At 41.1% G+C, this 24,746-nt stretch overlaps 1 protein-coding gene across 2 annotated transcripts in view; it reads left to right on the plus strand.

The window, feature by feature from the left end:
* The first annotated feature begins 2,301 nt into the window (after positions 1 to 2,301).
* The window catches only part of LOC122658370 (bifunctional 3-dehydroquinate dehydratase/shikimate dehydrogenase, chloroplastic-like), a 51,529-nt gene continuing 29,084 nt past the window's right edge, over positions 2,302 to 24,746 (plus strand). The window contains exons 1-4 of one of the 2 annotated variants that reach the window (XM_043853297.1): positions 2,302 to 2,349; positions 2,457 to 2,698; positions 3,905 to 4,016; positions 18,426 to 18,638. In XM_043853297.1, the coding sequence (XP_043709232.1) occupies positions 2,329 to 2,349; positions 2,457 to 2,698; positions 3,905 to 4,016; positions 18,426 to 18,638 (588 nt within the window). In that variant the 5' untranslated portion in view covers positions 2,302 to 2,328. Of the gene's footprint in view, positions 2,350 to 2,456; positions 2,699 to 3,904; positions 4,017 to 18,419; positions 18,639 to 24,746 lie in introns of both variants that reach the window. The other variant, XM_043853296.1, reaches the window with a different exon arrangement.

Genomic DNA, 24,746 nt, shown 5'->3' on the forward strand with positions numbered 1-24,746 from the left:
AACTTATTAAAAACTTGTATCTTCAATGAATAGATTTGTTCTTTTTCCTAGCTAGGCATTGTTATGATAATAAGGTAGTAAGGAATCATTTCGGCCATTAGGGTCCGTTAGTTAATCTCTCTCTCTCTCTCTATCTGTCTCTACATAGTTGGGCCCTTTCATGCATGATTTTGGGCCAAGGTGGGTTTGATGAGCCCATTCCCGAACTCGACCTGGGCTTGCCCATCAGGACTATTATTGAGGCCCAAGGCTCATTCAAGGATTTTCTTTGTGATGCTCTATTTATTGATAGTTGTTCAACTGTTATTCCTCGCTATAATTAATACAGTACTTTAGGTCATTAAAGTAGGACCATTTGAGCTTAGAACTATAGACTAGATTACTAGAATAATGATTTCACTTAGAATCTTAGATTTCTTTTGTTGCAAGTAATGAATGGTGTGGTCCATTTCTCTTTGGGTTTTGGTGGATCAGAGTTATTATCGTCTCTGTTAAATAACTCAATCCCGAGATAGCCTTAAAGAGCCGTGAAACGAATCATTGGCTTATCAAATTATCTATTGAGCCGCGAAAAAGATTCAACAATAGACACAAACAAATTCACTATATTTGAGGTAGGATATTATAAATATTTTGAAGGCAAGAAGTTTTCCTCCATCTATGGACTCCTAGAATAGTGAATGTCGTCATTTAACTCTCACCCCCATTGTCGAAGGTCTATAAGACTCATTTTTTTTTTTTTTAATTCAACAACAATTATAACCTTATCCCAACTAAATGGGGTCGGTTACATGGATCTGAAAGGGCAAAAAAAAAATATATAAAAAAAAAAAAAGGGGGTTTAATATTAGTCAAAGCAGCATCCTAGGAACATCCCCCTACGCAGGATCGGCTACACGGGTCCTTGACCTCCAAACAACTCTATCATCGGTCATACTAGGATCTAGCCTTATCATATGCATATTTTTTCTTACCACTTCTCCAATAGTCATTTTAGGTCTGCCCTTACCTCTTTTTTTTTAATTCAACCAAAGTATCAAATCCTATAGATTAAAAAAAAATTCAGTCCTATTTTAAATGGGTGCTTTTTGTTGTCATCAACTTGGTAATCTTTGATTCCCTTGTCTTATTCCCATAAGATATTAAAGATAAAAAAGAGGGGAGGGTTCCTTAAAGTCAGCCCTTGCCCCTTGTGCCAACATGGGGGACAATGAGAGTGCGTGGAAGCATCAATAGTGGTGGGATTTCCATCTTTCATGGGGGTGGGGCGATCATTTTACATCCCTGTATGGGTCATGTCTTTCAAGGTTCTTTTCCCCAAAAAAATTCAAAATAATATGAAAATCAAAGTGATTTATTTTTTGGAACAGGAGGTATCCGGCCTTTGGCCGACTAATCCCCCAGGGCTCGTGTACGAACCCGCAACACACACGAACTGGGAGATACTTGAGCCCCCATGTTCACCAGGGAGTTTCCTCTCAGGCGGGTAGCCCCAAGGGGGGAGGAGTCAAACTCAAGACCTTCAGCTTCCTTAGGCCTCGTCCCTTGTCAACTGCACTACCCCTTGGGGGTTGAAAGTGATTTATTATTATGTCATTATCTTGCACCTAATAAGTCACTTTCAAAAATATCATTGTCATGCACATTTTTCAAATACACTGCACAAACAAATAAAAAAAAAAAAACAAGATTTACCCACATTAGGGAGAAAAAAGGTGTATTTACTAAATGGGTAAAAGGGTAATGTTACAACTTTTGTTTTTAACCAAACGTTAAACGACAACAAGATTTTCCTAGGCCGGTCGGACCAGTTTGAAATCTTGCATTATACTCTTTCCTGGGCCGGCTACGGCTAGGCCTTTCTAAGCTTGACTTTGGGCTTGGGCTTGAAGTGGTTTAAAACCAGTCCAATCCGAGCCTACCCATTATACAGCAACCACCTTACCTACCAAAAATTTTAAGACCGTTATAATAGCTGTTCTCCGTCAGTCCGTCCATGGGTAGGTGGTGGCGTGGTCTTCTCTGAGAGCATCACTCACGGGCAGCCGCCTGTGAGTCTGACCGTCCGGATTCTTTAATGCTTTGATTTAGAGTGTCCACGTTCCGAATTACCAAACCACTAATGGAATCGGTAGCAGCCGAGGAAATGCTACCGATTCCGACAAAGCCTGCGACTCTGCGAAAAGTCTGTTATATATACCAGACTCCTATTCGGCAGCCATTCTCACCAACCCACTTAGCCTCTCTGGCTTCTCCATCTCCATCTCCATCTCCATCTCCATCTTTCTTCTCTGTAGTCTAAACTGAGCTCACCTCTACTCTGCTCAAATGAGGTCCGGTGGCCTCTCGGTAAGTCTCTTATTCTGTTCCTTTCATTGATTATAGCATATGGTTTTCGCTTTTATTCCAATTCTTTTCTTCTTCTGATTTCTGATGTTTTATATTCTGAGTTTTAGTTGGCTTCTTCGGATTATCTTCAAATGGGCGGTGGCGGAGCAATGGGAAAGAATTCAACCCTGATTTGTTCGCCTGTAATGGGGCAATCTGTCGACCAGATGTTGAGTGAGATGGGTAAAGCCAAGGCCGGTGGTGCTGACCTTGTTGAGGTCCGGTTGGACTATCTCAACAACTTAAACCCTCGCCAAGATCTCAAAGTTCTCATCAAGCAGTCTCCTTTGCCTACGCTCTTCACTTACAGGTGCAACTAATGTATTACATGCTTTTGGGAAAAATCATGAAACGTTGGATTTTTGCCAACTTTCTGCTGTTATGGTTTGGAATGGTCAAATGGAGGATACGGACTACTACCATAGTGCCTAACCTTGATTCTGTACTTGCGTTTGGTTTTTGAGCCCCCGGTCTCAAATTGAAACCTATGTGAACAGCTCCATCAGTATCAAAAAGCAATATGGCAAAGCATATTGAATGGAGGGTTTTATTTTAGACCTCAAGATGTATCATTGATAAATGAGGTTCATGATCTATCAGTTGGAGGGAAGGAGGTCTTTTTGACCCCCTTTGCAATATGATGGAAGAAATGAGGGTTAAAGTTATTACTCAAGTACTTTACATAATCAGTGACTCACCTAGAAGATTCACAGTTAAGCCATCAGACACTGGTTTTCCTCTGAAGGCTGGCCTTCATTCCTTATCCTCATTTGTAAATAGGGCATTTTATTTGTTAGAGATGAATAAATGTAGTTGAGTCTTTATTGCTGATAGCAGATCAATGTAACCATTTTCATTTTGTTTATGTTTTGAACCTTAAACACCAATTTTGATTGCACAATACATGCTATTTTCTTAATTAGATTTATCATTAATTTTGAATAGAGGTTTGATAACTTTGAATCTTCGGCTCATATTATTTTCTTCCAATGTAACACTGAAGTCATGCAAACAGTGGATATAGACCTGGGAATCAATTTTCTTTGACAAATTGGGTATAGAATGCAAATGAGGTGAGAAATATGAGACAGACCCATGGACTGCCACCGAAGATAACCTAGGTCAAATATCAATGGGTGTGTTGAAGTCATGTTTTGTTAAGGTCTTTAGTATTTCTTTAGTTTCATTTCTGAAGGGAATTTATATGAGTCATCTGTGCCTGGAGCAAATATTTACTGTTCAAATATTTGTATTGATGACAAACCACTCTGGATGTTACATGTCATATCCTGTTGGAGTTAATTTTTGAGAGGCTTGCCCTTTTGGTGTTGCTGATATTTTTTCCTAGATTTTTCCTATTTCATGTATCAATCAAGACAAATAGTATTTTTTTCTGCTCTGAGTTACTTAATGCATTTCCTTTATTTTTTTGGAATAAGAAAGTCCACATTTGAAATTTCATCTATCAGGTCTTAACATTCATATATTTTTTTTAAAAATAAAAAACATTTCACAGACCAAAATGGGAAGGTGGTCAATATGAAGGTGATGAAACAAGACGATTGGATGCACTTAGGTTAGCCATGGAATTGGGAGCTGATTACATCGACGTTGAGCTTCAGGTAGCTTTTTTGTTTACATGCCTGGGAATGGGAATACTTGGTCATGCAATTTATTGTATTGTGCTTATTTGTGTTTTGGCATACAATGATAACCAATTATAAAATTATATGCTTGTTTTTAGCTCCATTGAGTACTACTTTGTTATTTCTACTTAATTTGGATCTCTTCATGGGTTTACTTTCTTTAGCAAACTTAGGTTCTTCTGTTATTCTTATTTTATTCCCTGACTAATTAGAATAGGAGGTAGAAGGTTTGCTTCTTTAATTCAGTCCACATTTAGTTAGGAGTAAATAAAGTTATTGCTATTTATAGTAGAAGTATAAGTCTGTAGATGTCTATATTGAGCTTGTAGGATGAGTCATACATGCAGAATATTCATACATGGAATTAAAAGCATGTGTGCTGCTCCTACTGCATAAATCCATAGGTACGGGCTGCATCCATCTTGTTTATGTCCATTTTAAGCTATTATTTCTGCTGTTAAAATTGTGGACTGTTTTACTTTTATATCAAAATATGGGTGCTGTTTGAGTTGAGTACACAAGTGAGGTTAGTCATCCATGCATGGTAATTTGTGTGATTATTCTCATCTACATCTATATTATTCAGATTTTCTTCGAGTTCCTAATTTTTTTTGTAAGATCAGATTATCAATCTTGACCGGTGGCTGGGATTCGTTAATGATTTCTTGATCACATTTGTTAATATAAGGAATGATGGATCTGAACTGGATTTAAATGTCCTTTAATGAGTAATTCATACCAGTTGCCCCCTTCTTGTGAGTAAGGACGTGGTTTCCTTTCAATTGTGCCCACTCTTTCACTCTGTGTTCCTCTTTCTGTATTCATTTTTGGTAAACCCTAATTGATAAGGAAAAATACTACTAGACTTATTGATACCCAAGGGATTTTTCTGTAGGCCCACTATCCATGAGTATAGGATCTTAAAACCATCTTGGGTATTATCCCATATGGTAATGTTGGGGATCAAATTGGGGAGCCAGTTGTCCAGATCCATCTCTGGAAGATTTGTCACTTCTACACTACATGTTTGTTGTGTGTGGTTGATGCAGTAGCATTATCATTGCTGGACCGGCATGGCCCAATCTGGAAACCCAGACCAAGGCAAAACCGAACCCAACCATTAAAGGTTGGGAGGGGTTTATTTAGTTATTTGAGGATATTTTTGTAACTGCTTTATTTTAGAGTTGGATGTACATAATAGATTAGATTGATTTATTAATTTCATTGTTTGTTTCCAGTTTCATGCTTCCTTATTAGGGTCAATGTTGCTTGATAGCAATACTATATATACTCTGTAATCCAACGGCAGAAATAAATTGACTGGAATGATGTTTGATTGAAGTTGTTGCCAAGGATTGGCCGAGTGGTTCCTCTTTCCCTTCTTTTTCACCCTCCTCACCCTCCCTCCAATCTATCCAGTTTTCCTCCCTTTTGGGTAAGCTCTTAACTTTCACTCTCCTCCTTTACTTCTTTACTTTATAGTGTTATTCTATTCTCCTTATTTTATTTTCTCTTCTTCTTCCTTTCGCAGTTTCTCCTTGTTATTATTCTGCCGTAATCTGGGTTCAGCAGAGAGAGGACTTGATCTCTCTCATAACGTAGAATTCCACCTTCAAAGTTGAGGAATAGAATCACCATAATAGGGCAACCTCAAACTCCATAGCCCTATCCAAGGTTTAAAGTATCGATATCGGGTGTCATATCAGTTAGGTGATTTTAAGAGACGTATCATAGCGTATCGGAGATACGTATCGAACAGTGTAGATATGCACGGAAATACACGTGGAAATACACTTTTGGAACAAAAAACATATAAACAAGCAATATAGAGTCACTCTATCATGCTTAAACACTAAAATGGAGAATAATGTATAACCAGACAAGTATCGGACTTGATTTTTGGAAGAAGTAAAAAAAAAAAAGCTCTATGGAAGAAATTTTCGTTTTTCTTTGAAATATCATGGATTTGAGTTCAAATCCTTGCAAATGTTCAACTTTGATAGATTTACTAGCTTAGTTTAACCTAAATCCATGGATTTATAGCAAAAAATAGAACTAAAACGTATGATTTGACTTATCCAAAAAAAAAAAAAACCGTATGATTTGAACAAAAAGATCAAGTTTTTTTTCTTTCAAAAACCATACTTATTCCTATGATAACTCCTTCAATCTTTGATTTCAGCATGTTTAATGATGGAAAGGATGATGTTTTTCCACTCCTTGATTTGTTTTCAAGTGTTGATTGGAAGCCCCAAGTTGGCAAGTGTGAGAAATCGAGGTTAGAAGCAAGATTTCAAGGTTTCAGACCTGGGTTTTGGGTGTTTTTTTTCCGCCCAGAAGCTTGCTGTGTTGACTTTAGGGGTAAAAAGTAGGGCTGTAAATGGATAACCGAAAATCCAAATTCGATCTGCATTCTTATCCATTTAGGGACATCTGTATTTGTTTAGAGATATTCGGAGAAAAGTCTGAATACTCAGATAAATGTCCGTCCGGAAAAAAATCCGAATACATAATAATAAAAAATTAAGTAAATAATGATCTTGAGGGTTTTTGAAGATTCAACAGGTTCTAGAATATGAGGAAAAGAGAATCATGATCTTAGAGATATGGATTGAGAGTGAATTGTATCCACTAGGGGTAGGAAGGTTCGGGTTACAGTGTTACACAAGACAGAGATGTAACCGGATGGGTCGAAAATCCGAATTCGATTTGCATCCGACTCAATCTGAATCCGTTTAGGTATCCGTATTTGGCCAGGGAATATCCGGATCTGATCACATCCAATCTGTATCCGAGCCGAATCCGATCCGTTTACAGGCCTAGTAAAAAGTGGGTTTAAGTAGTTTGTATTGAATGTATCGAGTGTATCGATGTCACACCCTGGCTCGGTTAGTAAGGGCATGGTGTGACCGGATGCCAACTGGCACCCAATCAATCCTCCAGGATCAATAAGTGCAGTACTCCCATTCACAGTTCATCAAAATACAGTAAATCTTCACAGTGGAAGAGAATAAGCAGTAATAATAACAACAATAAATAAAGAGATCAAGTGATAACTAGATATTTATATTAACTAAACTTTGTATTACATTGGTATAATTCTCACAAGGTACTACAAGACAAAAGTGTAACAGTATCTATATGTTATACTTCACAAAAGTAATTTATAAACACAAAAAGAAGATAGCCTGCTCCGTCGGGCCTGATCACGTGAACGTGCATGCATCGCATCAATGGGGTGCGACAAGTTCTTCCATAGAGTGCCTTGAAAGGAGTCATATCAATGGATGAATGGTAGCTATTATTGTAGGCAAATTCAACCAGGGAAAGATGTTCATCCCAGCTGCCACTCATCTCTAATGCACATGCTCTAAGCATGTCCTCCAAGGTCTGAATTGTTCTTTCTGATTGTCCATCTGTTTCAGGGTGATGTGCTGAGCTATGATTCAACTTGGTGCCCATTGCACTTTATAGACTCTTCCAAAATCTTGATGTAAATCTGAAGTCCCTGTCTGACACAATATTCACTGGCACCCAATGCAACCGGACAATGTTATCAACATATAACTTACGCAGTTTATCCATGGAATAAGTGATTTTCATGGGATTAAAATGGGCTGTTTCTGTTAGCCTGTCTACAACCACCCAGATGGTATCCATATCCTTCTTAGTGCAGGGGAGGCCTGTGACAAAGTCCATTGTAATCTGTTCCCACTTCCATTTCGGTATAGATAATGGATGTAACAATTCCACCAGGTCGATGTCTAATGGCCTTGACTTGTTGGCAGGTTAAACACTTGGAAACAAATGCTGCTACATCATTCTTCATTTCATACCACCACAAGTACTGCTTCAGGTCCTTATACACCTTTGTACTCCCTGGATGTATAGACACTAAAGATTGGTGTGCCTCCTTCAACACTAAATTTTTTAGGTCATCAACTGTAGGTACGCACAATCTGCCCTTGAACATGAGGACACCACTTGGAGTTAGAGTAAAGTCCAAGTCCCTCTGTCTTCCTTCTTCCCTCTGTCTTCCTTCTTTGATCTCTTCCATTATCCTTTGAAATTCTTCATCGGAGGATTGGGCTGAAATGATCTGTGCTCTAAGTGAAGGCTCTACAGTTAGCACGGCTAGAGCCTAATGGTATTTCCCCTCACAAAAGTCATGTCCAGATCCTTGAACTCTTTCACTAGATGTTTGTTCAAGTGTATCATCTTTGTTGACCAGCCTTGTAACTTCCTACTCAGGGCATCAACCACCACATTGGCTTTGCCTGGATGGTAGATGATTTCACATTCATAGTCCTTTACAAGTTCCAGCTACCTCCTTTGTCTCATGTTCAATTCCTTCTGAGTGAAGAAATATTTAAGGCTCTTATGATCTGTGTATATTTCTATCTTCTCCCCATAGAGGTAATGCCTCCAAATCTTCAAGGCAAAGACCACTGCAGCCAGTTCTAGATCATATGTGGGGTAATTCTTCTTGTACTCCTTCAGTTGTCGAGAAGCATATGCGACAACCTTCCCATATTGCATCAGTACACAACCTAGTCCTACTTTGGAAGCATCGGTGTATACAACCATTCCTTCAGTGCCATTTGGAACAATCAGTTTAGGGGCCGTCACTAGCTTTTGTTTCAGCTCTTGAAAGCTTTTCTCACAAGCTTCAGTCCACTCATACTTAGCAATTTTCTTTGTCAACTGGGTCATAGGCATTGTTATTGTAGAAAAGTTTTCTATGAACTTTCTGTAATGGCCAGCTAGTCCCAGGAAACTTCTTATTTCTGTCACTGACTTGGGTGTCTCCCAGTTCACAATTGCTTCAGTCTTGGCTGGATCTACTTCAATTCCCTTTGCTGAAACAATATGGCCCAGAAACCCTACTTGAGGTAGCCAAAATTCACATTTGCTGAATTTGGCATACAACTGTTTCTCCCTTAGTCTTTGCATTACAAAACTCAGGTGTTTGGCGTGTTCTTCATTCTTGGAGTAAACCAAGATGTCATCTATGAATACCATCACGAATTTATCCAAGACATTATGGAAAACCCGATTCATTAGCTCCATAAAAGCTGCCGGCGCATTAGTAAGGCCAAAGGGCATTAGTAAGAACTCGTAATGCCCATATCGAGTTCGAAAAGCCATCTTATTGATGTAACCTTCCCTGACTCAGAGTTGATGATATCCAGATCTGAGATCAATCTTCGAAAACACCCTTGCACCTTGTAGTTGATCGAAGAGGTCATCAATCCTTGGTAATGGGTACCTATTCTTGATTGTCAACTTGTTTAGTTCCCGGTAATCTATGCACATTCGCATGCACCCATCTTTCTTCTTAACAAATAATACCGGTACACCCCAAGGTGAGACACTTGGCCTTACAAACCCCTTTTTCAGCAAGTCTTGCAGTTGAGCTTGCAATTCCTTCAATTCACTTGGCGCCATTCTGTAAGGTGCTTTGGACACTGGCGCCGCTCTAGGAAGCAAATCAACTATAAACTCAGTCTCCCTTGGCAGAGGTGGACTTGTCAAGTCATCAGGGAAAACATCAGGAAACTCCCTTACAATAGGAATTTCCGACATAGGCCTAACCTTGGTCTCTGTATCCATCACCGAGACAAGTTATCCCTAGCAACCCTTGCTAAGTAGTTTCTTCATCTAAAGTGCTGAAATGACTGTCTTCGTTGACCTTTTCTTCTTGTCTCCCTTAAAGATAAACCCTTGTTCTCCTCTAGGCTAGAATACAATCTTCTTTTCTACACAAAGCACATTTGCTTTGTAAGCTACCAACCAATCCATACCCAATAGGACATCAAAGTCAGTCATATCAAGTTGGATTAAGTGTGCTATCATTTCTCGGGCAGCAATCCTTACAGGGCATGGTTCATACACTGTGTTTAGTTCTATCGTCAATCCTGTGGGTATGCTAACCGCCAAACCACTTGCTAAACTCTTGGGTGAAATCCCCATTCTCTTAGCAAAAGATGGAGACACAAAGGAGTGCGTGGCTCAGGTGTCAAACAGTGTATATGCTGGCGATGTACAGACAAGAATGGTACCTAATCGACAAGGACTTGATGAATGCATATGTATATTATCAAACAATGAGTACATGGAAGATGTATAGGCAGAATTTATTCCTGTAACCACAGTCTGGCTCGCCTTAGCATCCCCAGCGGAGACAGAGTAAACTCGACCTTAAGGCTGGTTGCCTTGTTGTCGTTGAGATAGTGGGGGTCTGTGATTGAAGTAGGTCCTTGAATAGTGGCCCGCTTGGCCACAATTGTAGCACTTGGCTTCTTGGCTGTCTACATTTGCTGGAGCTTCTATAGCTTTGGTGTTAAGATTTGTATACACCGGCTTGGGAGCTGATGACTCTGTAGCCCCCCTTTGAGGCTGAGAAGAGGCCGGGCTATAGTAGACCGGCTTAGGGATTTTGCTATATTCCCTGTCTGCAAAGGGTACCGATCTCTTGCCAGACCCCTGGTTGGTCAGATAGGTGTCCCTCTGTTTATCTTCAATCCTCTTCGCGAGCTGTACTACTTCGGAATAGCTCTGGGCCTTATGGGTGATCATTACTGTGGCAACGGATGGCCTCAAACCATCCTCAAACTTCTGTGCTTTTGCTTTATCAGTGCTCTGGTGGGGAGGAGCGAAGAAAAAGAGCTCCTCGAATACTCTAGCACCGATCTGGGTCCTTGAATTAGCTCCATGAGTTCAACTTCCTTCTTCTTCCTCACACTACTATGGAAATAGTTGCCAAAGAAGGCTTCCTTGAAGATTTCCCAAGTTAGGACGGGGTGGGTTGTAGCCAAAATGGGCTTGGTGATCTGCCACCAGGCTTCTGCTTCTTACTGAAGCTTATACCTTGCACAAGAAATCTTCTGTTCTTCATTACAGCCTAAGAACTCAAAGGCTTTCTCCATTTCTTTCCACTTTACTGGTAGGAGGGAGTCCTTAGAGATTCCAGCAAAGGGGGGTTGGATCTTCAAGAATCTTTCCATTAAGCGGCCAGTGGCATCATTTGCGGGGGCATCAGGGGCAGGATGACCCATTGGTGGAACATAAGCTGCAGGGGCAGCTTGTGACTGGGACAGAGGAAAGCAGGAGCGAGCCATAGGGTCTGTGTGGTCTCATGGCGCGTTTGCAAATGCGCGTGGCCATGGTGGTCATGAACTGTTGCATTTGCTGTTGCTGACGGTCCATCATATGATCCATAATAGTGGTAACATCCTGGGCCATGAGGTTTGAAGGATTTTCATGAGTATCCTCCCTTTGAGGCTGATCAAAATTATGGGGATTAGAAGTGGATGCCGTATTAGTAAGTCCTCGAGTGTTCATCCGTTGATAGGTATTCGGATGTTATCCAACCATGGTTGATCAGCTAGGGAAAGAAGCAAACTATTAGCATTTAAAACAATAGTTTGATATTCATCAATAACATCAAGATATAGATGCAAAAGTAAGTACTGGGGTTAAACAAGGACATACAGTTATAATGCCCTATCTAAGGCATTGGATTTGGTTCACCCACCGGTTAAATATACTTTCGATGTGGGTAGTATGAAATTGAAGGTATTCCACCCTTCGCTCGATGACATTGAAGTCTCTAGTCATCAGGGTTCGGTCGTTCTATAACACAGACTGGAGGTACCTCCGATTGTTGATAACCAGTTCGAGTTTATAATTTAAATCGTCAATGCTTTCATTATTGTAAACATATTCGCCAATTGGCCTCAGTTTGTAACTCATTGAAGTTGCAGCGATGTATCACACTGAGATTGAAATTCCTATATAAGGCACAGTGTTACAATAAACTTTATCATTCTAGTATACATTTATAAAGCATATAAATACAAAGATTTAACATTAATATATGATATTACATAAAAATATAATTAAACAAAACAGATACTTATGTCCCTTGACGTTTTAGGTCTATTCTATATCAATTTATTAATATATGTATTGTTTATATAATTATCATATAGTACTTTATTTTATAGTATTTTATTATATTTTATTTAAATTTTTATTTTAAGTTTTTATTTAAGTTTTAAGTCCACCAGATTCAGGTTTGGAGGCCCTACGGATTCAGGTTTGAAGTCCTACGGTCGTCCGTAGGGCTTCACAGTAGCCTTGTCAAAATATTAAGTTCTACGGATTCAGGACCTATGTTTCTACGAATTCAGGTTGCGGGTCAACCGGTCGACCGGTTGACGAAGCAGTAGGTGACTTATATTAAAACGTTGGTTCATTCTTTCATTCCTCACTGTAGTCTCTCCCTCTCTAAACTCTCACTATCTCTCCCAAAGAGTTCCTAAGGGTTTTCTAACCTATTTTGAGCATTCAAACATTAGATCTACTTCTCTAAACTACAAGTAAGTGATTTATTTCCTAGATTCTCAAAGTTTATGCTCATAACCTAATGTATCTTGCTTCCTTTTAGGTTTTTATGCTAGGTAGTAGTTTTTCTTGAGGTTCTTGACATTAGTTGCATGTTTTTGTTCTTATTTACAGATTCTTAGCATACACTTTTTCCTTCTTTTTCATTTTCTTATGGTTTCTTAGTTCTCTTGTTCTTTATTCCACAATGCATAGAACTGTGCATAATAGGTGTTTGTAAAATTGTCTCTTTGAGTCTTTTTACCTTATTACTTGTTCATTTTTGAAACTAATGTACTTCTAATGTGTACATTCCTTATTCTTTCATTTTCTTTTGTCATTTCTTTTATTTTCTTAGGTTACTAGTATTACATTGGTTCTCTTCTTATTGACACTCAAAAGGTGCCCACAATGTGTTTGTATAAATGCATGAATACATTTTCTTTGTTATATTGTTGTTTATTTCGAAATCTAGGGCTTTCCTATACTTTCCACCTATTACCTAGTACTCTTTTCAATGCCATTACTTATCTTTTCCTAGTCTTGAAGTTCCTAGGTAGTCCAATGCACTTGCACTCACACATGCATATATGTTTTGGAAACTTGTCCTAATTTCTTGTTCTCTTAAACCTTTTCAGCCCTCCTATTAGCATGGCTGCAGCTAGAGGGCGAGGTGGTAGAGGTAGGGGTGGTAGGGAAGAGGTGCCCCCGCACCGGCAGTTGACTTTGAGCCCATGTTCTTCTGGAATGCCATGGAAGAAGAGAGATATGGGGAGTGGTTCATGGGTCAGACAGTGGAGGAAGAACGGGGTGTGATTTTGGCAGACTTGGACACATTCAAGGTCCAACAGAGGTTTGAAAACTTGGGGTGGCTTCCAATGGTTCAGCCAGCCAGTTCTTGCTACCCTCGATTGGTTCGGCTGTTTTACAGCAACCTTGGCTATCAACATGAGGGAGAAGAGTTCATTGTGAGCAACTACGTGAAGGGTCGAGAGATTTCCTTCAGCACCGTTCAACTGGCAGCCCTGTTGAGATATCCAATGAGGGCGAGAGGAGGTATTGTTCTCCGAGGACAGAGACTTCTGAGTTCCCCTTGCACATAGAGATACGGTGGTTGTTTTCGGTGCTCACCGATGGGGCATTGTATGAGAGGGTGATGTTAGAGTTAGACTTTATACCCTTTGCTCGGGTGCTTTCCAGGATATGTGACCATAACGTTGTACCGAAGGCAGGCCATCACACCGAGCTTTCCTCTATGCAGGTCCTTGCCACTTATTGTCTGTATACAGGCTACCAGATATGCTTGCCATATACCATCATGCGCACTATGGCGTATCTTCATGACAACCCCGGGCGTGGGAACTTGGTTTACGGGAGATTGCTCACCAAGATCTTCCGTCGGTATGGTGTCCGACTTGTAGATGAGGAGCCTTCAACGAAGAGAGTGGTGAACATAAGTCAAGTCTCTCTGGTCAAGATGCATATCCAGCTTCCTCCCTTTACTCCAGAGCTTGGTCACCCAGATTGCACAGAGTTAGCACAACCTACAGGGGATGAGGAGGTTGCAAGGGAGGTCCTCGATGAGGAGAGGGCAGAGGTGATCACACGGGTGTGCCTGGTGATATTCCTATAGGCACACAGCCCACAATTGCATTTGGACATCCTGGTGCTTCTTCCTCTTCTGCTGCCCCACACATCACAGGAGATGCCAGCACTTGGGGATAATTGTTCAGTCGCCTCGACTCCTTGGAGAGGACAGTGGCATGTGGATTCTCAGATATGAGGCAGGATCTTACTCAAGTCGGCAGCCGAGTAGGCGCTGTAGAGGCAGAGTTGGGCCAGTGGAGGTCTTACTTCTCGGGACAGGCACCACCACCACCACCACAACCGTAACTACCTGATGACTTTCATCCTGACTATTTCTAGACTTAGGTTTTTAGTCTTCTGTCTTCTATAAAGGCTATGTAACTTTTTCTTTTTCTTTCTTTTCTTTTCTTTTTTTCTTTTTTTATTTTTTTATTTTTTTAATATTACAGATGTAACTTGATCAACATATAATGCTGAAATTTTGTACTCAACATCTTGAAAATATATATATAAGTTTATATTTTCCTTTTCATTACATTTTTACACTTCACAAATTCTTTTATACTTATAATTTTTAATTGAAGCTTTTAATTTATCCTTAGGTAAACTGACCTTTAGGTCAATGAGTCTAAGATGCTGCTGTGTTATGATTTAGGTTGTAAATAGGAGTAGAGCACAGTTGCTCTGATACCACTAAATTGTCACACCCCAGCCCGGTTAGTAAGGGCATGATGTGACCGGATGCCAAATGGCACCCAATCAATCCTCCAGGATCAATAAGTGCGGTACTCCCATTCACAGTTCATCAAAACACAGTAAATCTTCGCAGCGGAAGAGAATAAGCAGTAATACTAACAACAATAAATAAAGAGATCAAGTGATAACTAGATATAACTGAACTTTGTATTACATTGGTATAGTTCTCACAAGGTACTACAAGACAAAAGTGTAACAGTATTTATATGTTATACTTCACAAAAGTAATTTATATACACAAAAAGAAGATAGCCTGCTCCATCAAGCCTGATCACGTGAACGCGCATGCATCGCATCCGCAGAATGCCTTATGAACTTCAAACTCCTGCACCATACGACCCTCATCGGTGTGGAAGTCCGAAGCAGTAACAAGTCCATCATCTGGTTTCTCAGAACTAGTCATACTATCTGAAAAAAAAAGAGAGATCCACAGGGGTGAGCTCTACTGAGCCCAATAAGGGAAAACACGCAAGCATATGCATATAATAGTCCATGATGCATGACCTAGACTAAGGATGCTTCTAGCAACAGTTCTAAGTCTCATGAGGTATGAATGCTACTGTAGTAGGTATGATATTCCCAGTCCCGGAACCGCAAACCAAACATTGGTCACCCAGGAATACCACTCTACTATGGTGAAGGCCTACCGGTTCCGGAATGAACACATCAGACCCCAACGAACCCTCAATGTTAACCCTATGGTTTGTTCCCATTCTGGTATGTACTCTTAAGACCTGGGATAGTAAATGACATTCCGGTATGTACCCTTCAGACATGCCACGGGTTATCCAACACCTCACCCCTGTTGACAAGGGTCGTAGCACGGGGTTTATGATAACCTAACCACATGCATTCTATCATGATGTCATATATTTCAGCAGTAAGAAGGTAGTAACTTAGTTCCATCATCATCTCATTCACAATAATCATAAAACATAATAATTATGCAATATAAAATGCATCCTAGAATCCTGCATAGATCTAATGCAAAAGAAAAGAAACTATTAGCCTATATGAACCTTAACCATTAATATGGTGTATGAACAGATGCAGCAGGCATAAACATAAAGACAACAGTAAACACTCCAATAAATAAAAGTCAAACCCCCTTACCTGAAGTTCCAGATACAGCCTAGGTAATTGAGAGTTCCAACTCACACCTTAACCTCACCAACTGATGCTATACAGCCTAGATAAACAATATACATCATGTATTAGGTCCAGCACAACCCTAGGTAAAAGCCCAAATCATATTGGAACTAAAACTGGGACTGTAGGGAGGACCGGATTCAGAGCTGACCTGAATCCGATCGGCCATAGGGCCAAACCAGTAGCTATTTTAGGTTTTGTTTTTCCTGGATTAAGCCTAGCACAGGTCCCCAACACCCAAATTGAGTTAGGGTTGTTTAAGGGTACAGTCTTAGGTCCAAAATGACCCATTTGCATGCATCATCCATGCAAAGATTGTAATCCTAAATGGGAAGGAAAGGATTTTCTAAAATTTTTATAGGTAAATGGCAGGTAAGTATGGGAATAGAAGAATTAGGGTTTTAATGGTTTGGGATGATGCCCTAGAGTGGTAGATTTGTCTAATTAGGTTAGGGTTTAGGGTCATAAACAACTATCCTAAGTAATTACATGGCATAGGGCTGGTTAAACCATGGTTTCAAAGGAAAATCAAAGAAGAAGAGAAGAAGGGAGGAGATTCCAGAATTTTAGGGGAACTTACCTTACCCTAGCTGTAATGAAGATGAATATTTCCTCCTAGGTTCTCTCCAGCTCCAAGTTTACAATTTGAGAAGAAATCCTCAACCCTAATCTTCCCTCTTTCTTCTTCTCCCTTTCTTCCTTAGCTGAATCGGTTTTGTGGTTTGGATAAAATGAAATTAGGCTAAGGTGGTTTTATATAAAGGGGTGGAACTAAGGACTGTTTGGTCTATAGTTATTAGAACTAGTTTTTATAAATGTGTTTCTCAAAACTGATTTTAAAGATAATTAATTACTTAAGTTCAATTTTTAAGTTATGATTTAAACCTATAGGCCATAAATGTGGGCCCGGGCATGCTGACACACAAGCAGCCCCAGACTACAAAGGGTGTGGGTCCCACTAGGGTAAATTTACCTTTTTGCCCCCCATTGGTATTAAAAGTACAGTCTTATTTGTAAAGACAGATTCTTACCTAAACCAACCTAGGAAATTGTGAGGTTCTGCATATGCTCGATCTAGCATGTTTGGCCGATGAAGTTGATGTGTTGGGACCCGGCAGGATCTTTGGATTCAAGAATGGCTAGCTGTGCTGGCTCCTCGGAATCCTCCATAGGCGAGTCAATGGATTGCTCCGAATCCACCACCGATGCAGCCCACAACATAGAGGCAAGCATGGACACTGACCCAGAACCTGTAATCACACAAATTCAAAAAAGTTCAATTTAGAGGTGGATTTCACAATCGATACATAGCAATTGTATCGTATCGTATTGTATCGGTCGATATGATTGATACATTATTTTTTTTTAAAAAGAGACGTATCGGTCAGTATTGTGTCGATACCGACTGATACCGATACATATCAACCGATACAATATGATACGTAACGATACTTTAAACCATGGCCCTATCCCATTACCCATATATTCCATCGTTGTGACATTAGAGAATCAAATCTGGTTTAAAGCTTACTGTAAAACCTGAGTTCAGTCCCTTCTGGCTCTTTTGTTGTTTGTTGTTCCAACCTTGTGCTGTCCTATTTGGAAGGGCTAGCAGTGAGGATCCTATTCCCACAATCTTGTTTGTTTCTATTTTATTCCAATTTGATTTTAAATTCCGGATTGTCCTCCTTAAGTTAATCTCTGATATGTCCCCTATCTTGTTACCATACTCTTGTGGACTTGACTTGTCTCAAAAATTACAGAATTGCCATTACCTTCAAATTTTGAAACATTCATCATTTGAGTGGGCCAATAACGATCCCAAACAGGGTTTCTGTGACCAGGATCACATCAGTGGTTCCTCAGGTTGTTGACATGTGAAAGATCACGTTCCTTTTTTTTTTTTTGTGGTAAGAAGAAAAAGATCGCGTTCCTTTCTTTTTGTTACATGTGTTCTCTCAATCCAATAGCCTGACATGAAGAGACATTGTTCACCCTGGCTTTGAGCTCCTGAATAGTGGATATAATACTAAAGACCATGAGGAGTACAGTGATCAGAGGCTATATATTAAGGGGGTACTAGAACCAACATGTCAACAATTTAGCATCTCTTCTTACCTTCTTTTCTGATTCTTCTTAGTGTTAGAATTAAGTGTTGCTTTGAATATTGGATCTTTCAAATTGTTGCATATGAAGTAAGTTATAAACATTTGAAGAGCTATGATAAACTAACTTAAAAGCAAACTATCCGATGCTTTAAACAACAGTAGCTAACCATTTTGAATTTTCAGCTTCTACTCAATACTCATTCAAATAATGAGTAATAAATAATAAAACAATGTACTGGAGGCGGTACATGCATGTGCATGGAATCAGTTAAACCTCGGAAGAACTATTACTAATGTATAAATATCTTTGGATGAGTAGTTCTAGACTTCTAGTATTGAATATGCTGTGGAAACTCCAAGAGTCCAGTTACCATAACTTTGCTTTTCTTAAATGAAGGTCGCCCATGAATTCCTCAGTTCCATATCTGGAAGAAAGCCAGAAAATACCAAAGTGATTATTTCATCTCACAACTATCAAAGTACACCATCTGTTGAAGATATTGCCAACCTTGTAGCTAGAATACAAGCTACTGGAGCGGACATAGTTAAAATTGCTACAACTGCCTTGGATATCACAGACGTGGCACGCGTATTCCAAATAACTGTCCATTCCCAAGTAAGTACTGTATATAGAGCACCAGTTTTTCATGACCTTAGAGGTCTACTTCATTGCTTATATTCCACCAATTTTTCTAGATTGTACATAATTGAGAAGTCATATTATATTAGCTTATGATGATAAATTAGCATGAGATGTTGCTGTGTTGAAGTTGGTGATATATATTACCATATAAAAGTGGTCTTCATGTACCTGTATTTTTCTTTAGTTTTTCCATTCTGTTTTCTGAGTCTCTCTTGTTTTCCCGTAATAAAATATTTTGTTACTAATGAGGAATAATGTGACAATGCATGATTCTTCCAAAACAAATAATGTCGTGTACCTTCATTGCTGAAAACCTTGGTTACATTCGACACATCCCATTGAACTTGAGCATCCAGTTGTGGACTTGTGCCTCCACCGACATCCAATTGCACCTCCACTACCAAAACAAATAATTCCGTGTACCTTCTGTTTCTGACTGCCGAACCAAGCTCACTAACATCCAGTTGCGCCTCTACTCTGATATCCTCAATGCCTCTCTGGCTTCTGAGGAACACTCAGTCTCCCTTGAGCTCCTTTCCTTAGTGGCCCAAGAGGAGAGTTTCCTCTGCCAAAAATCCAGAGTCAAGTGGTTAGAGCTTGCAACTCCAACTCTACTTACTTTCACAGATCCCTTAAGGCCAGAACAAACAGAAACCCCATCACTTACCTTTTGTCAAGTGATGGTAATGTAGTACTGTAATTGAAAGAACAAAACAATACCAAGACAAGATCTTTTCACAAAGAATAATTCAGAATATAGAGGTCAATTGCAGCAGATCTAGGAGAAGTGTCCTTTGGTAATAAACCAACAAACAAGAACAGAAAATAGGGTCGTCGACCTATACTGAATTCTGTTATGAAATAGGAATTAAACAAAACCTGAAATCAGTATTTCGATCAAGTAATAATCAGTATTTAAAACCAGGGATTAACCATTAAGTAACCAAGGATTTCAAAGGTCAGAAAATTAGGGTTATGAATATGTAGTCGATTCTGCTAATAGAGTAAATAACAGTACTTAAAATAAATCAGAAACTCAGAATTGATCTAGGCACAAAACAATGACTTAATGGGTGCAGGGGCAGAATAGGAAAACTCAGATTTCTCAAGATCAGCTGGTCAGAAAGTTACCAAACTGAAATCAAGTTCATATATAGGGTTCCTGAACATATGCTGAAAATCTTGAAGGAATCTAATGGCTGGATTGCTTAATCTCAAAAAACATGTAGCATGTAATCTTCTAGAAATAAAAGTTCTAGTTGCAGGAAAATAGAAAAATACTTGTTAATGGATGAAGAAGATGATTGAATAATAAGAACAACAGAAAATAACGCCCGGACTTCACACCACAAGGTGGTTCGATTGGATCAAACACCAACCTACATTGATCGCACACAAGGGGTTCCTTGATCAAACACAAGGGATCTTCAAACACGAAGAGGCAAGCAAAATCTGCAATTTCTTTCCTAAATTCGTGTAGAATGTTGGCCTCCTTTACAAACATATATAGAAGACTCAAAAATAGACTCAAATACTAAAAAGTAAAGGTCTTACCCAATTCTTAACTTATAAGGTAACCTCCCATGCCTCCTTCCTTCTCCAAGGTCTTTCTGACCACTGCCCCTGCCTCATCTCTCTCCAGCCCTATTCCTCGTTTGGTCCTAAACCTTTCAAGTTCTTTGATATGTGGACTTCCCACCCCCTTTACCTCCAGACCATCAAGAAAGCCTAGCGTCTCCCGGTCTCTTCCCCCTTTCTCCCTTGGGTAGCCCTGGCTCGTAAGCTCTGCAACACCAAATCTGCCCTTCGGCGTTGGAACCTTTCCACCTTCGGCAATATCCCTTCCCGTCTTTCTGATTGCCGGTCTGACCTCTCCTCCATTCAGTTTCAGCTCCAGTCTAACCCTCTCAACCCGGCTCTCGCCGCTGAGGAGAAGCGCCTCTCCGCTGATCTTTCCTCTCTCTCCCTCTCTGAGGAAAGCTTGCTCCGTCAGAAATCGCGCTCTTAAGTGGTTGGAGCTTGGTGACTCGAATTCTGCCTTTTTCATCGCTCCCTCAGAGCTAGGCAAAATCGGAATTCCATCACCCTCCTCGTCGCTTCTGATGGAACCCACCTCTCCTCCCCCCTGCCATCAAAGATGCTGCTTCCTCTTTCTTTTCCTCCCTCTTCAACCCGTCCCTTCCCCCCCTCCCCTATCCCCCCCTCTCTCATTGACAAATTCATTCCCCCCGCCCTCCATAGCTCTCTCACGGCCATCCCCTCTGATGATGAAATCTCTCGAGCTATCCTTTCCCATAAGTCCAACAAGGCTCCTGGCCCTGACGGCTTCAATATGGGACTCTTTCTTAGTCATTGGGACTCCTTTAAAGGTGAGATCTTCAAAACTGTCCGCAGCTTCTTTTTTAAACCTGGCCAGCTAGCTCAGATCAATCACACTTTCATCTGCCTCATCCCTAAAAAGGACGGGGCTTCCTCTCTGACTGACTTCCAGCCTATCTCCCTCTGTAACCTCATCTACAAGTTCATTGCCAAGATCCTTGCCAATCGGATTAAGGGAGTCATCCCTTCCCTTGTCAGTCCCAACCAATCGGCCTTCATCTCCGGCCGAAGTATAGCGGACAACATCATCCTCTGTTCTGAGATTGTTCGCGGTTTTGACCGCAAATCACATTCTCCGGTAGCCCTCTTGAAAATTGATCTTCACAAAGCCTTTGACTCTATCCGTTGGGACTTCATCTGTGATGTGCTCTCCCTCATGGGTTTCCCCCTGTCTTCATTCGCTGGATATACGCCTGTATTTCCACCCCTTCCTTCTCTGTCTTGGTTAATGGCTCGCCTGCCGGTTTCTTTCGCTCTAATGTTGGAATCTGCCAAGGCTGCCCTCTTTCCCCTTTCCTCTTCTCCCTTGCCCTGGAAGTCCTCTCCGAAGCCTCGCAAACCAAAAGCGATCTCCACCTTATCTCCCCTCTTCCCAGTGCAAGAGCACCAACCTCTCCCATCCGGCCTTCTTGATGACCGATGATATTCTCTAAGGCGTCCCACGCCTCCATCTCCGCCATCGTGGACTCGCTTCATCTCTTTGAATCCCTTCTCGGTCTCAGAGTCAACCTGCTTAAACCCAAAATCTTCCTTGTTGGTACCCCTGACTCCACTAAAGAAGCTCTCCGCCTCTTAACTGGCTTCTCCATTGGCTCTCTTCCGGTCATGTACCTTGGCCTTCCTCTCATTCCTGCCAGGCTCTCGAGCCACCACTGCACCCCTATGCTTGACAACATTCGCAAGCACCTCTAGCTCTGGAAAGGTAAGCTTCTCTCCTACGCGGGTAGGCTTGAATGTATCCGCTCGGTCCTCCAAGCCACTTACATTTACTGGACCAGCATCTTCTCCATCCCCTCCACCAAGGCTATTGAGCGAATCCTCTGTGCTTTCCTCTGGAAGGGTAGCAACACCCCTAGATTTCTCCGCCCTGTCAGCTGGAAGTCTATCTGCCTCCCCAAGTCTGAAGGTGGTCTGGGTATCCGCCGCATTCGTGATTCTAATACTGCGGGTCTCCTTAAACTCCTCTGGAGAATCCATTCCCGCCAGGACTCCATCTGGGTCTCTTGGGTCTACTCTCACCTCCTTAGATCTGACTCCATTTGGACTGTGTCCATCCATGCCCACCCCTCCTGGATTTGGCGCAAGATCCTTTCCCTCCGGGGCCCTTCGTGGTATCTCTTCTTCCATTTCCAATGGCAATTCCACCTCTCTTTGGCTTGATCCTTGGCATCCTGTTGGCATCCTCTATAACATTCTTGGCCCCAGGGCCATCTCTTACTCTGGCCTCCCTAAGGCTGCCACTGTCTCCTCCCTCATCTCCTCTGGCTCTTGGACCCCTCACCCCTCCCTTAACCCAGACATCATCTCTTTGATTTGGGCCACCCTTCCTCCCTTACCCCTCCTTCCCTCCACCCGCGCGGATAAGGTTATTTGGCTCCCCTCACCCTCCGGTTTGTTCTCCTCCTCTTCTGCCTGGAACTTCTCCAGGGTCCCTTGGCACAACCTTGTTTGGTTCAAAGACCATATCCCTCGCCACAGTCTTACTGTTTGGAGAGCCCTCAGACTTTGTCTACCCACCCAAGCCTTCCTTAACCACCGAACCATCCTTGTTGCCCCCGCTTGTATCCTTTGTTGGATTGGCCGTGAAGATATCCCTCATCTTTTCTTTAACTGTCCCTTCTCTATCACTATCTGGAACACAACTTTAGCCTCTATCTGGCCGCGCAGTAGAAGGACCAGGTGCTTTGATCGCGAATGGTTTTGGTTGCTCAATACTTTTCCAAGAAGCTCTATATGTGACACTATAGGGAAGCTTGTCTTCAGCGCAGCTATCCACCATATCTGGATGGAGAGGAACCTCAGGAGATGGACTTCCAAATCGAGATCTTTTGATGCGATTTGGAAAGCCATCTATTTTGATGTGTCCTCTAAGCTCAGCTGCATCCGTCATCGTCCCTCCACGGACAACTCCAAGAATAGACACATTTTGGATTTTTGGGGCCTTGATTCTGCCCTTTTGCGGTCAGTCACCTCTGTGTAGGCAGGCTGGCCGCCCTCCTCCCCCCCCTTTTTTTGGCTGGCTGTTTGTCGGCCTAGTGGGCTTTTTGTTCGTGCCCCTTTTCCCTCTTTGTATATTGTTCCTTTGTTCTCCTTTCCCTGCCCCCTCCTGGGGTTCAGTAATATATTTAATTACCAAAAAAAAAATTTGACTAGGAAAGTGAAAAAATAAAAGAAACAAACTCAAAACAGGACTGGACTTATAGAATCCTAATTTAGCCCAACTAAAACACTTAATAACAATTAATTGCAACTTAAATTGAACCACATAGAACTGTTTCAATTGAACTAACCCAAAACAACTTAAAAATAAACTAAGTATAAGAAACTAAGTCCTAATAAAAGAAATCCCCTATGCAATCTTACTACTCATGTTTAATGCTCATAAAGGTGGCCTATTACATTAAAAACCTAATGGACCAAAGGCCCAACATGTATAAAACCCAACCCTAGACTTATTCCTAATTAAACAAGCCCATTTTAGTGATGAATCTGCATCAGATGGCTCTCCTCTCTCTTCTGCTCAAGACATCGAGACTGAGTTCGTCATCTTCTTTAGTCCCATTTTCAACCCCTACCTCCTTCCCCTCTACTGCCATCCCTGATGGCCTTCTCGATAAAACCATCCCTCCTTCCCTCTCTCCAAGCTATCCCCTCTGAGGAGGAAATCCTCTCTATTGTCCTCTCTCACAAAGCAAATAGATCTCCTAGTCTGGACGGGTTTAGTATGGGTTTCTTCTCCTCCTCTTGAGATATATCAAATTAGACCTCATCTTAGCCCTTCAGCATTTCTTTTATAACCCCAACTGGAATAAAGGTATTAACCAAACTTTTCTCTGCCTCATCCCCAAAAAAGAAGGTGCTTCCTATTTGTCCAACTTTCAGTTCATTGCCCTTTACAACCTTTTGTATGAGCTCATTGCCAAGATCCTTGCAAACAGTCTCAAGCTAGTGGTCGACTATCTTATCAATGCCAACCAATCGGCTTTCATTCACTGCAGATCCATCACTGACAACGTCCTTCTCTGTTTTAAGCTTGTTAGAGGTTTTGACAAAAAATCCCACCCCCTTTTATTCTTATGAAAATAGTTATTCACAAAGATTTTGTTTCTTTATCTTGGGACTTTATTATCAGTTTCATGCACAAGATGTCCTTCCCCCAATCTTCGTCAATTGGATCTTCCAGTGCATCTCCTCTCCCCACTTTTCGGTTTTGGTCCATGGTAGCCCCGATGGCTTCTTTTTCTCATCTGTTGGCATCTGTCAGGGCTGTCTCTCTCCCCTTACATCTTCACTCTTGTTCTTGAAGTTCTTTCTAGAAGCATCCAATCTAGCATGGACCAGCTCCTCATCTGCCCTATGTCCAAATGCAAATCTCTTAAAATTTCCCATTTGTCCTGTTTGCGCCTCTGTCAAAGCTTGTCAGGTCTCCCCATTAATTGCTCCAAATCCTTACTGTTCCTTGCTTGGGTCAGTGAGGCTGAC

The sequence above is a fragment of the Telopea speciosissima genome, chromosome 4 (genome assembly GCF_018873765.1).
Source record: "Telopea speciosissima isolate NSW1024214 ecotype Mountain lineage chromosome 4, Tspe_v1, whole genome shotgun sequence".
NCBI lineage: Eukaryota > Viridiplantae > Streptophyta > Magnoliopsida > Proteales > Proteaceae > Telopea > Telopea speciosissima.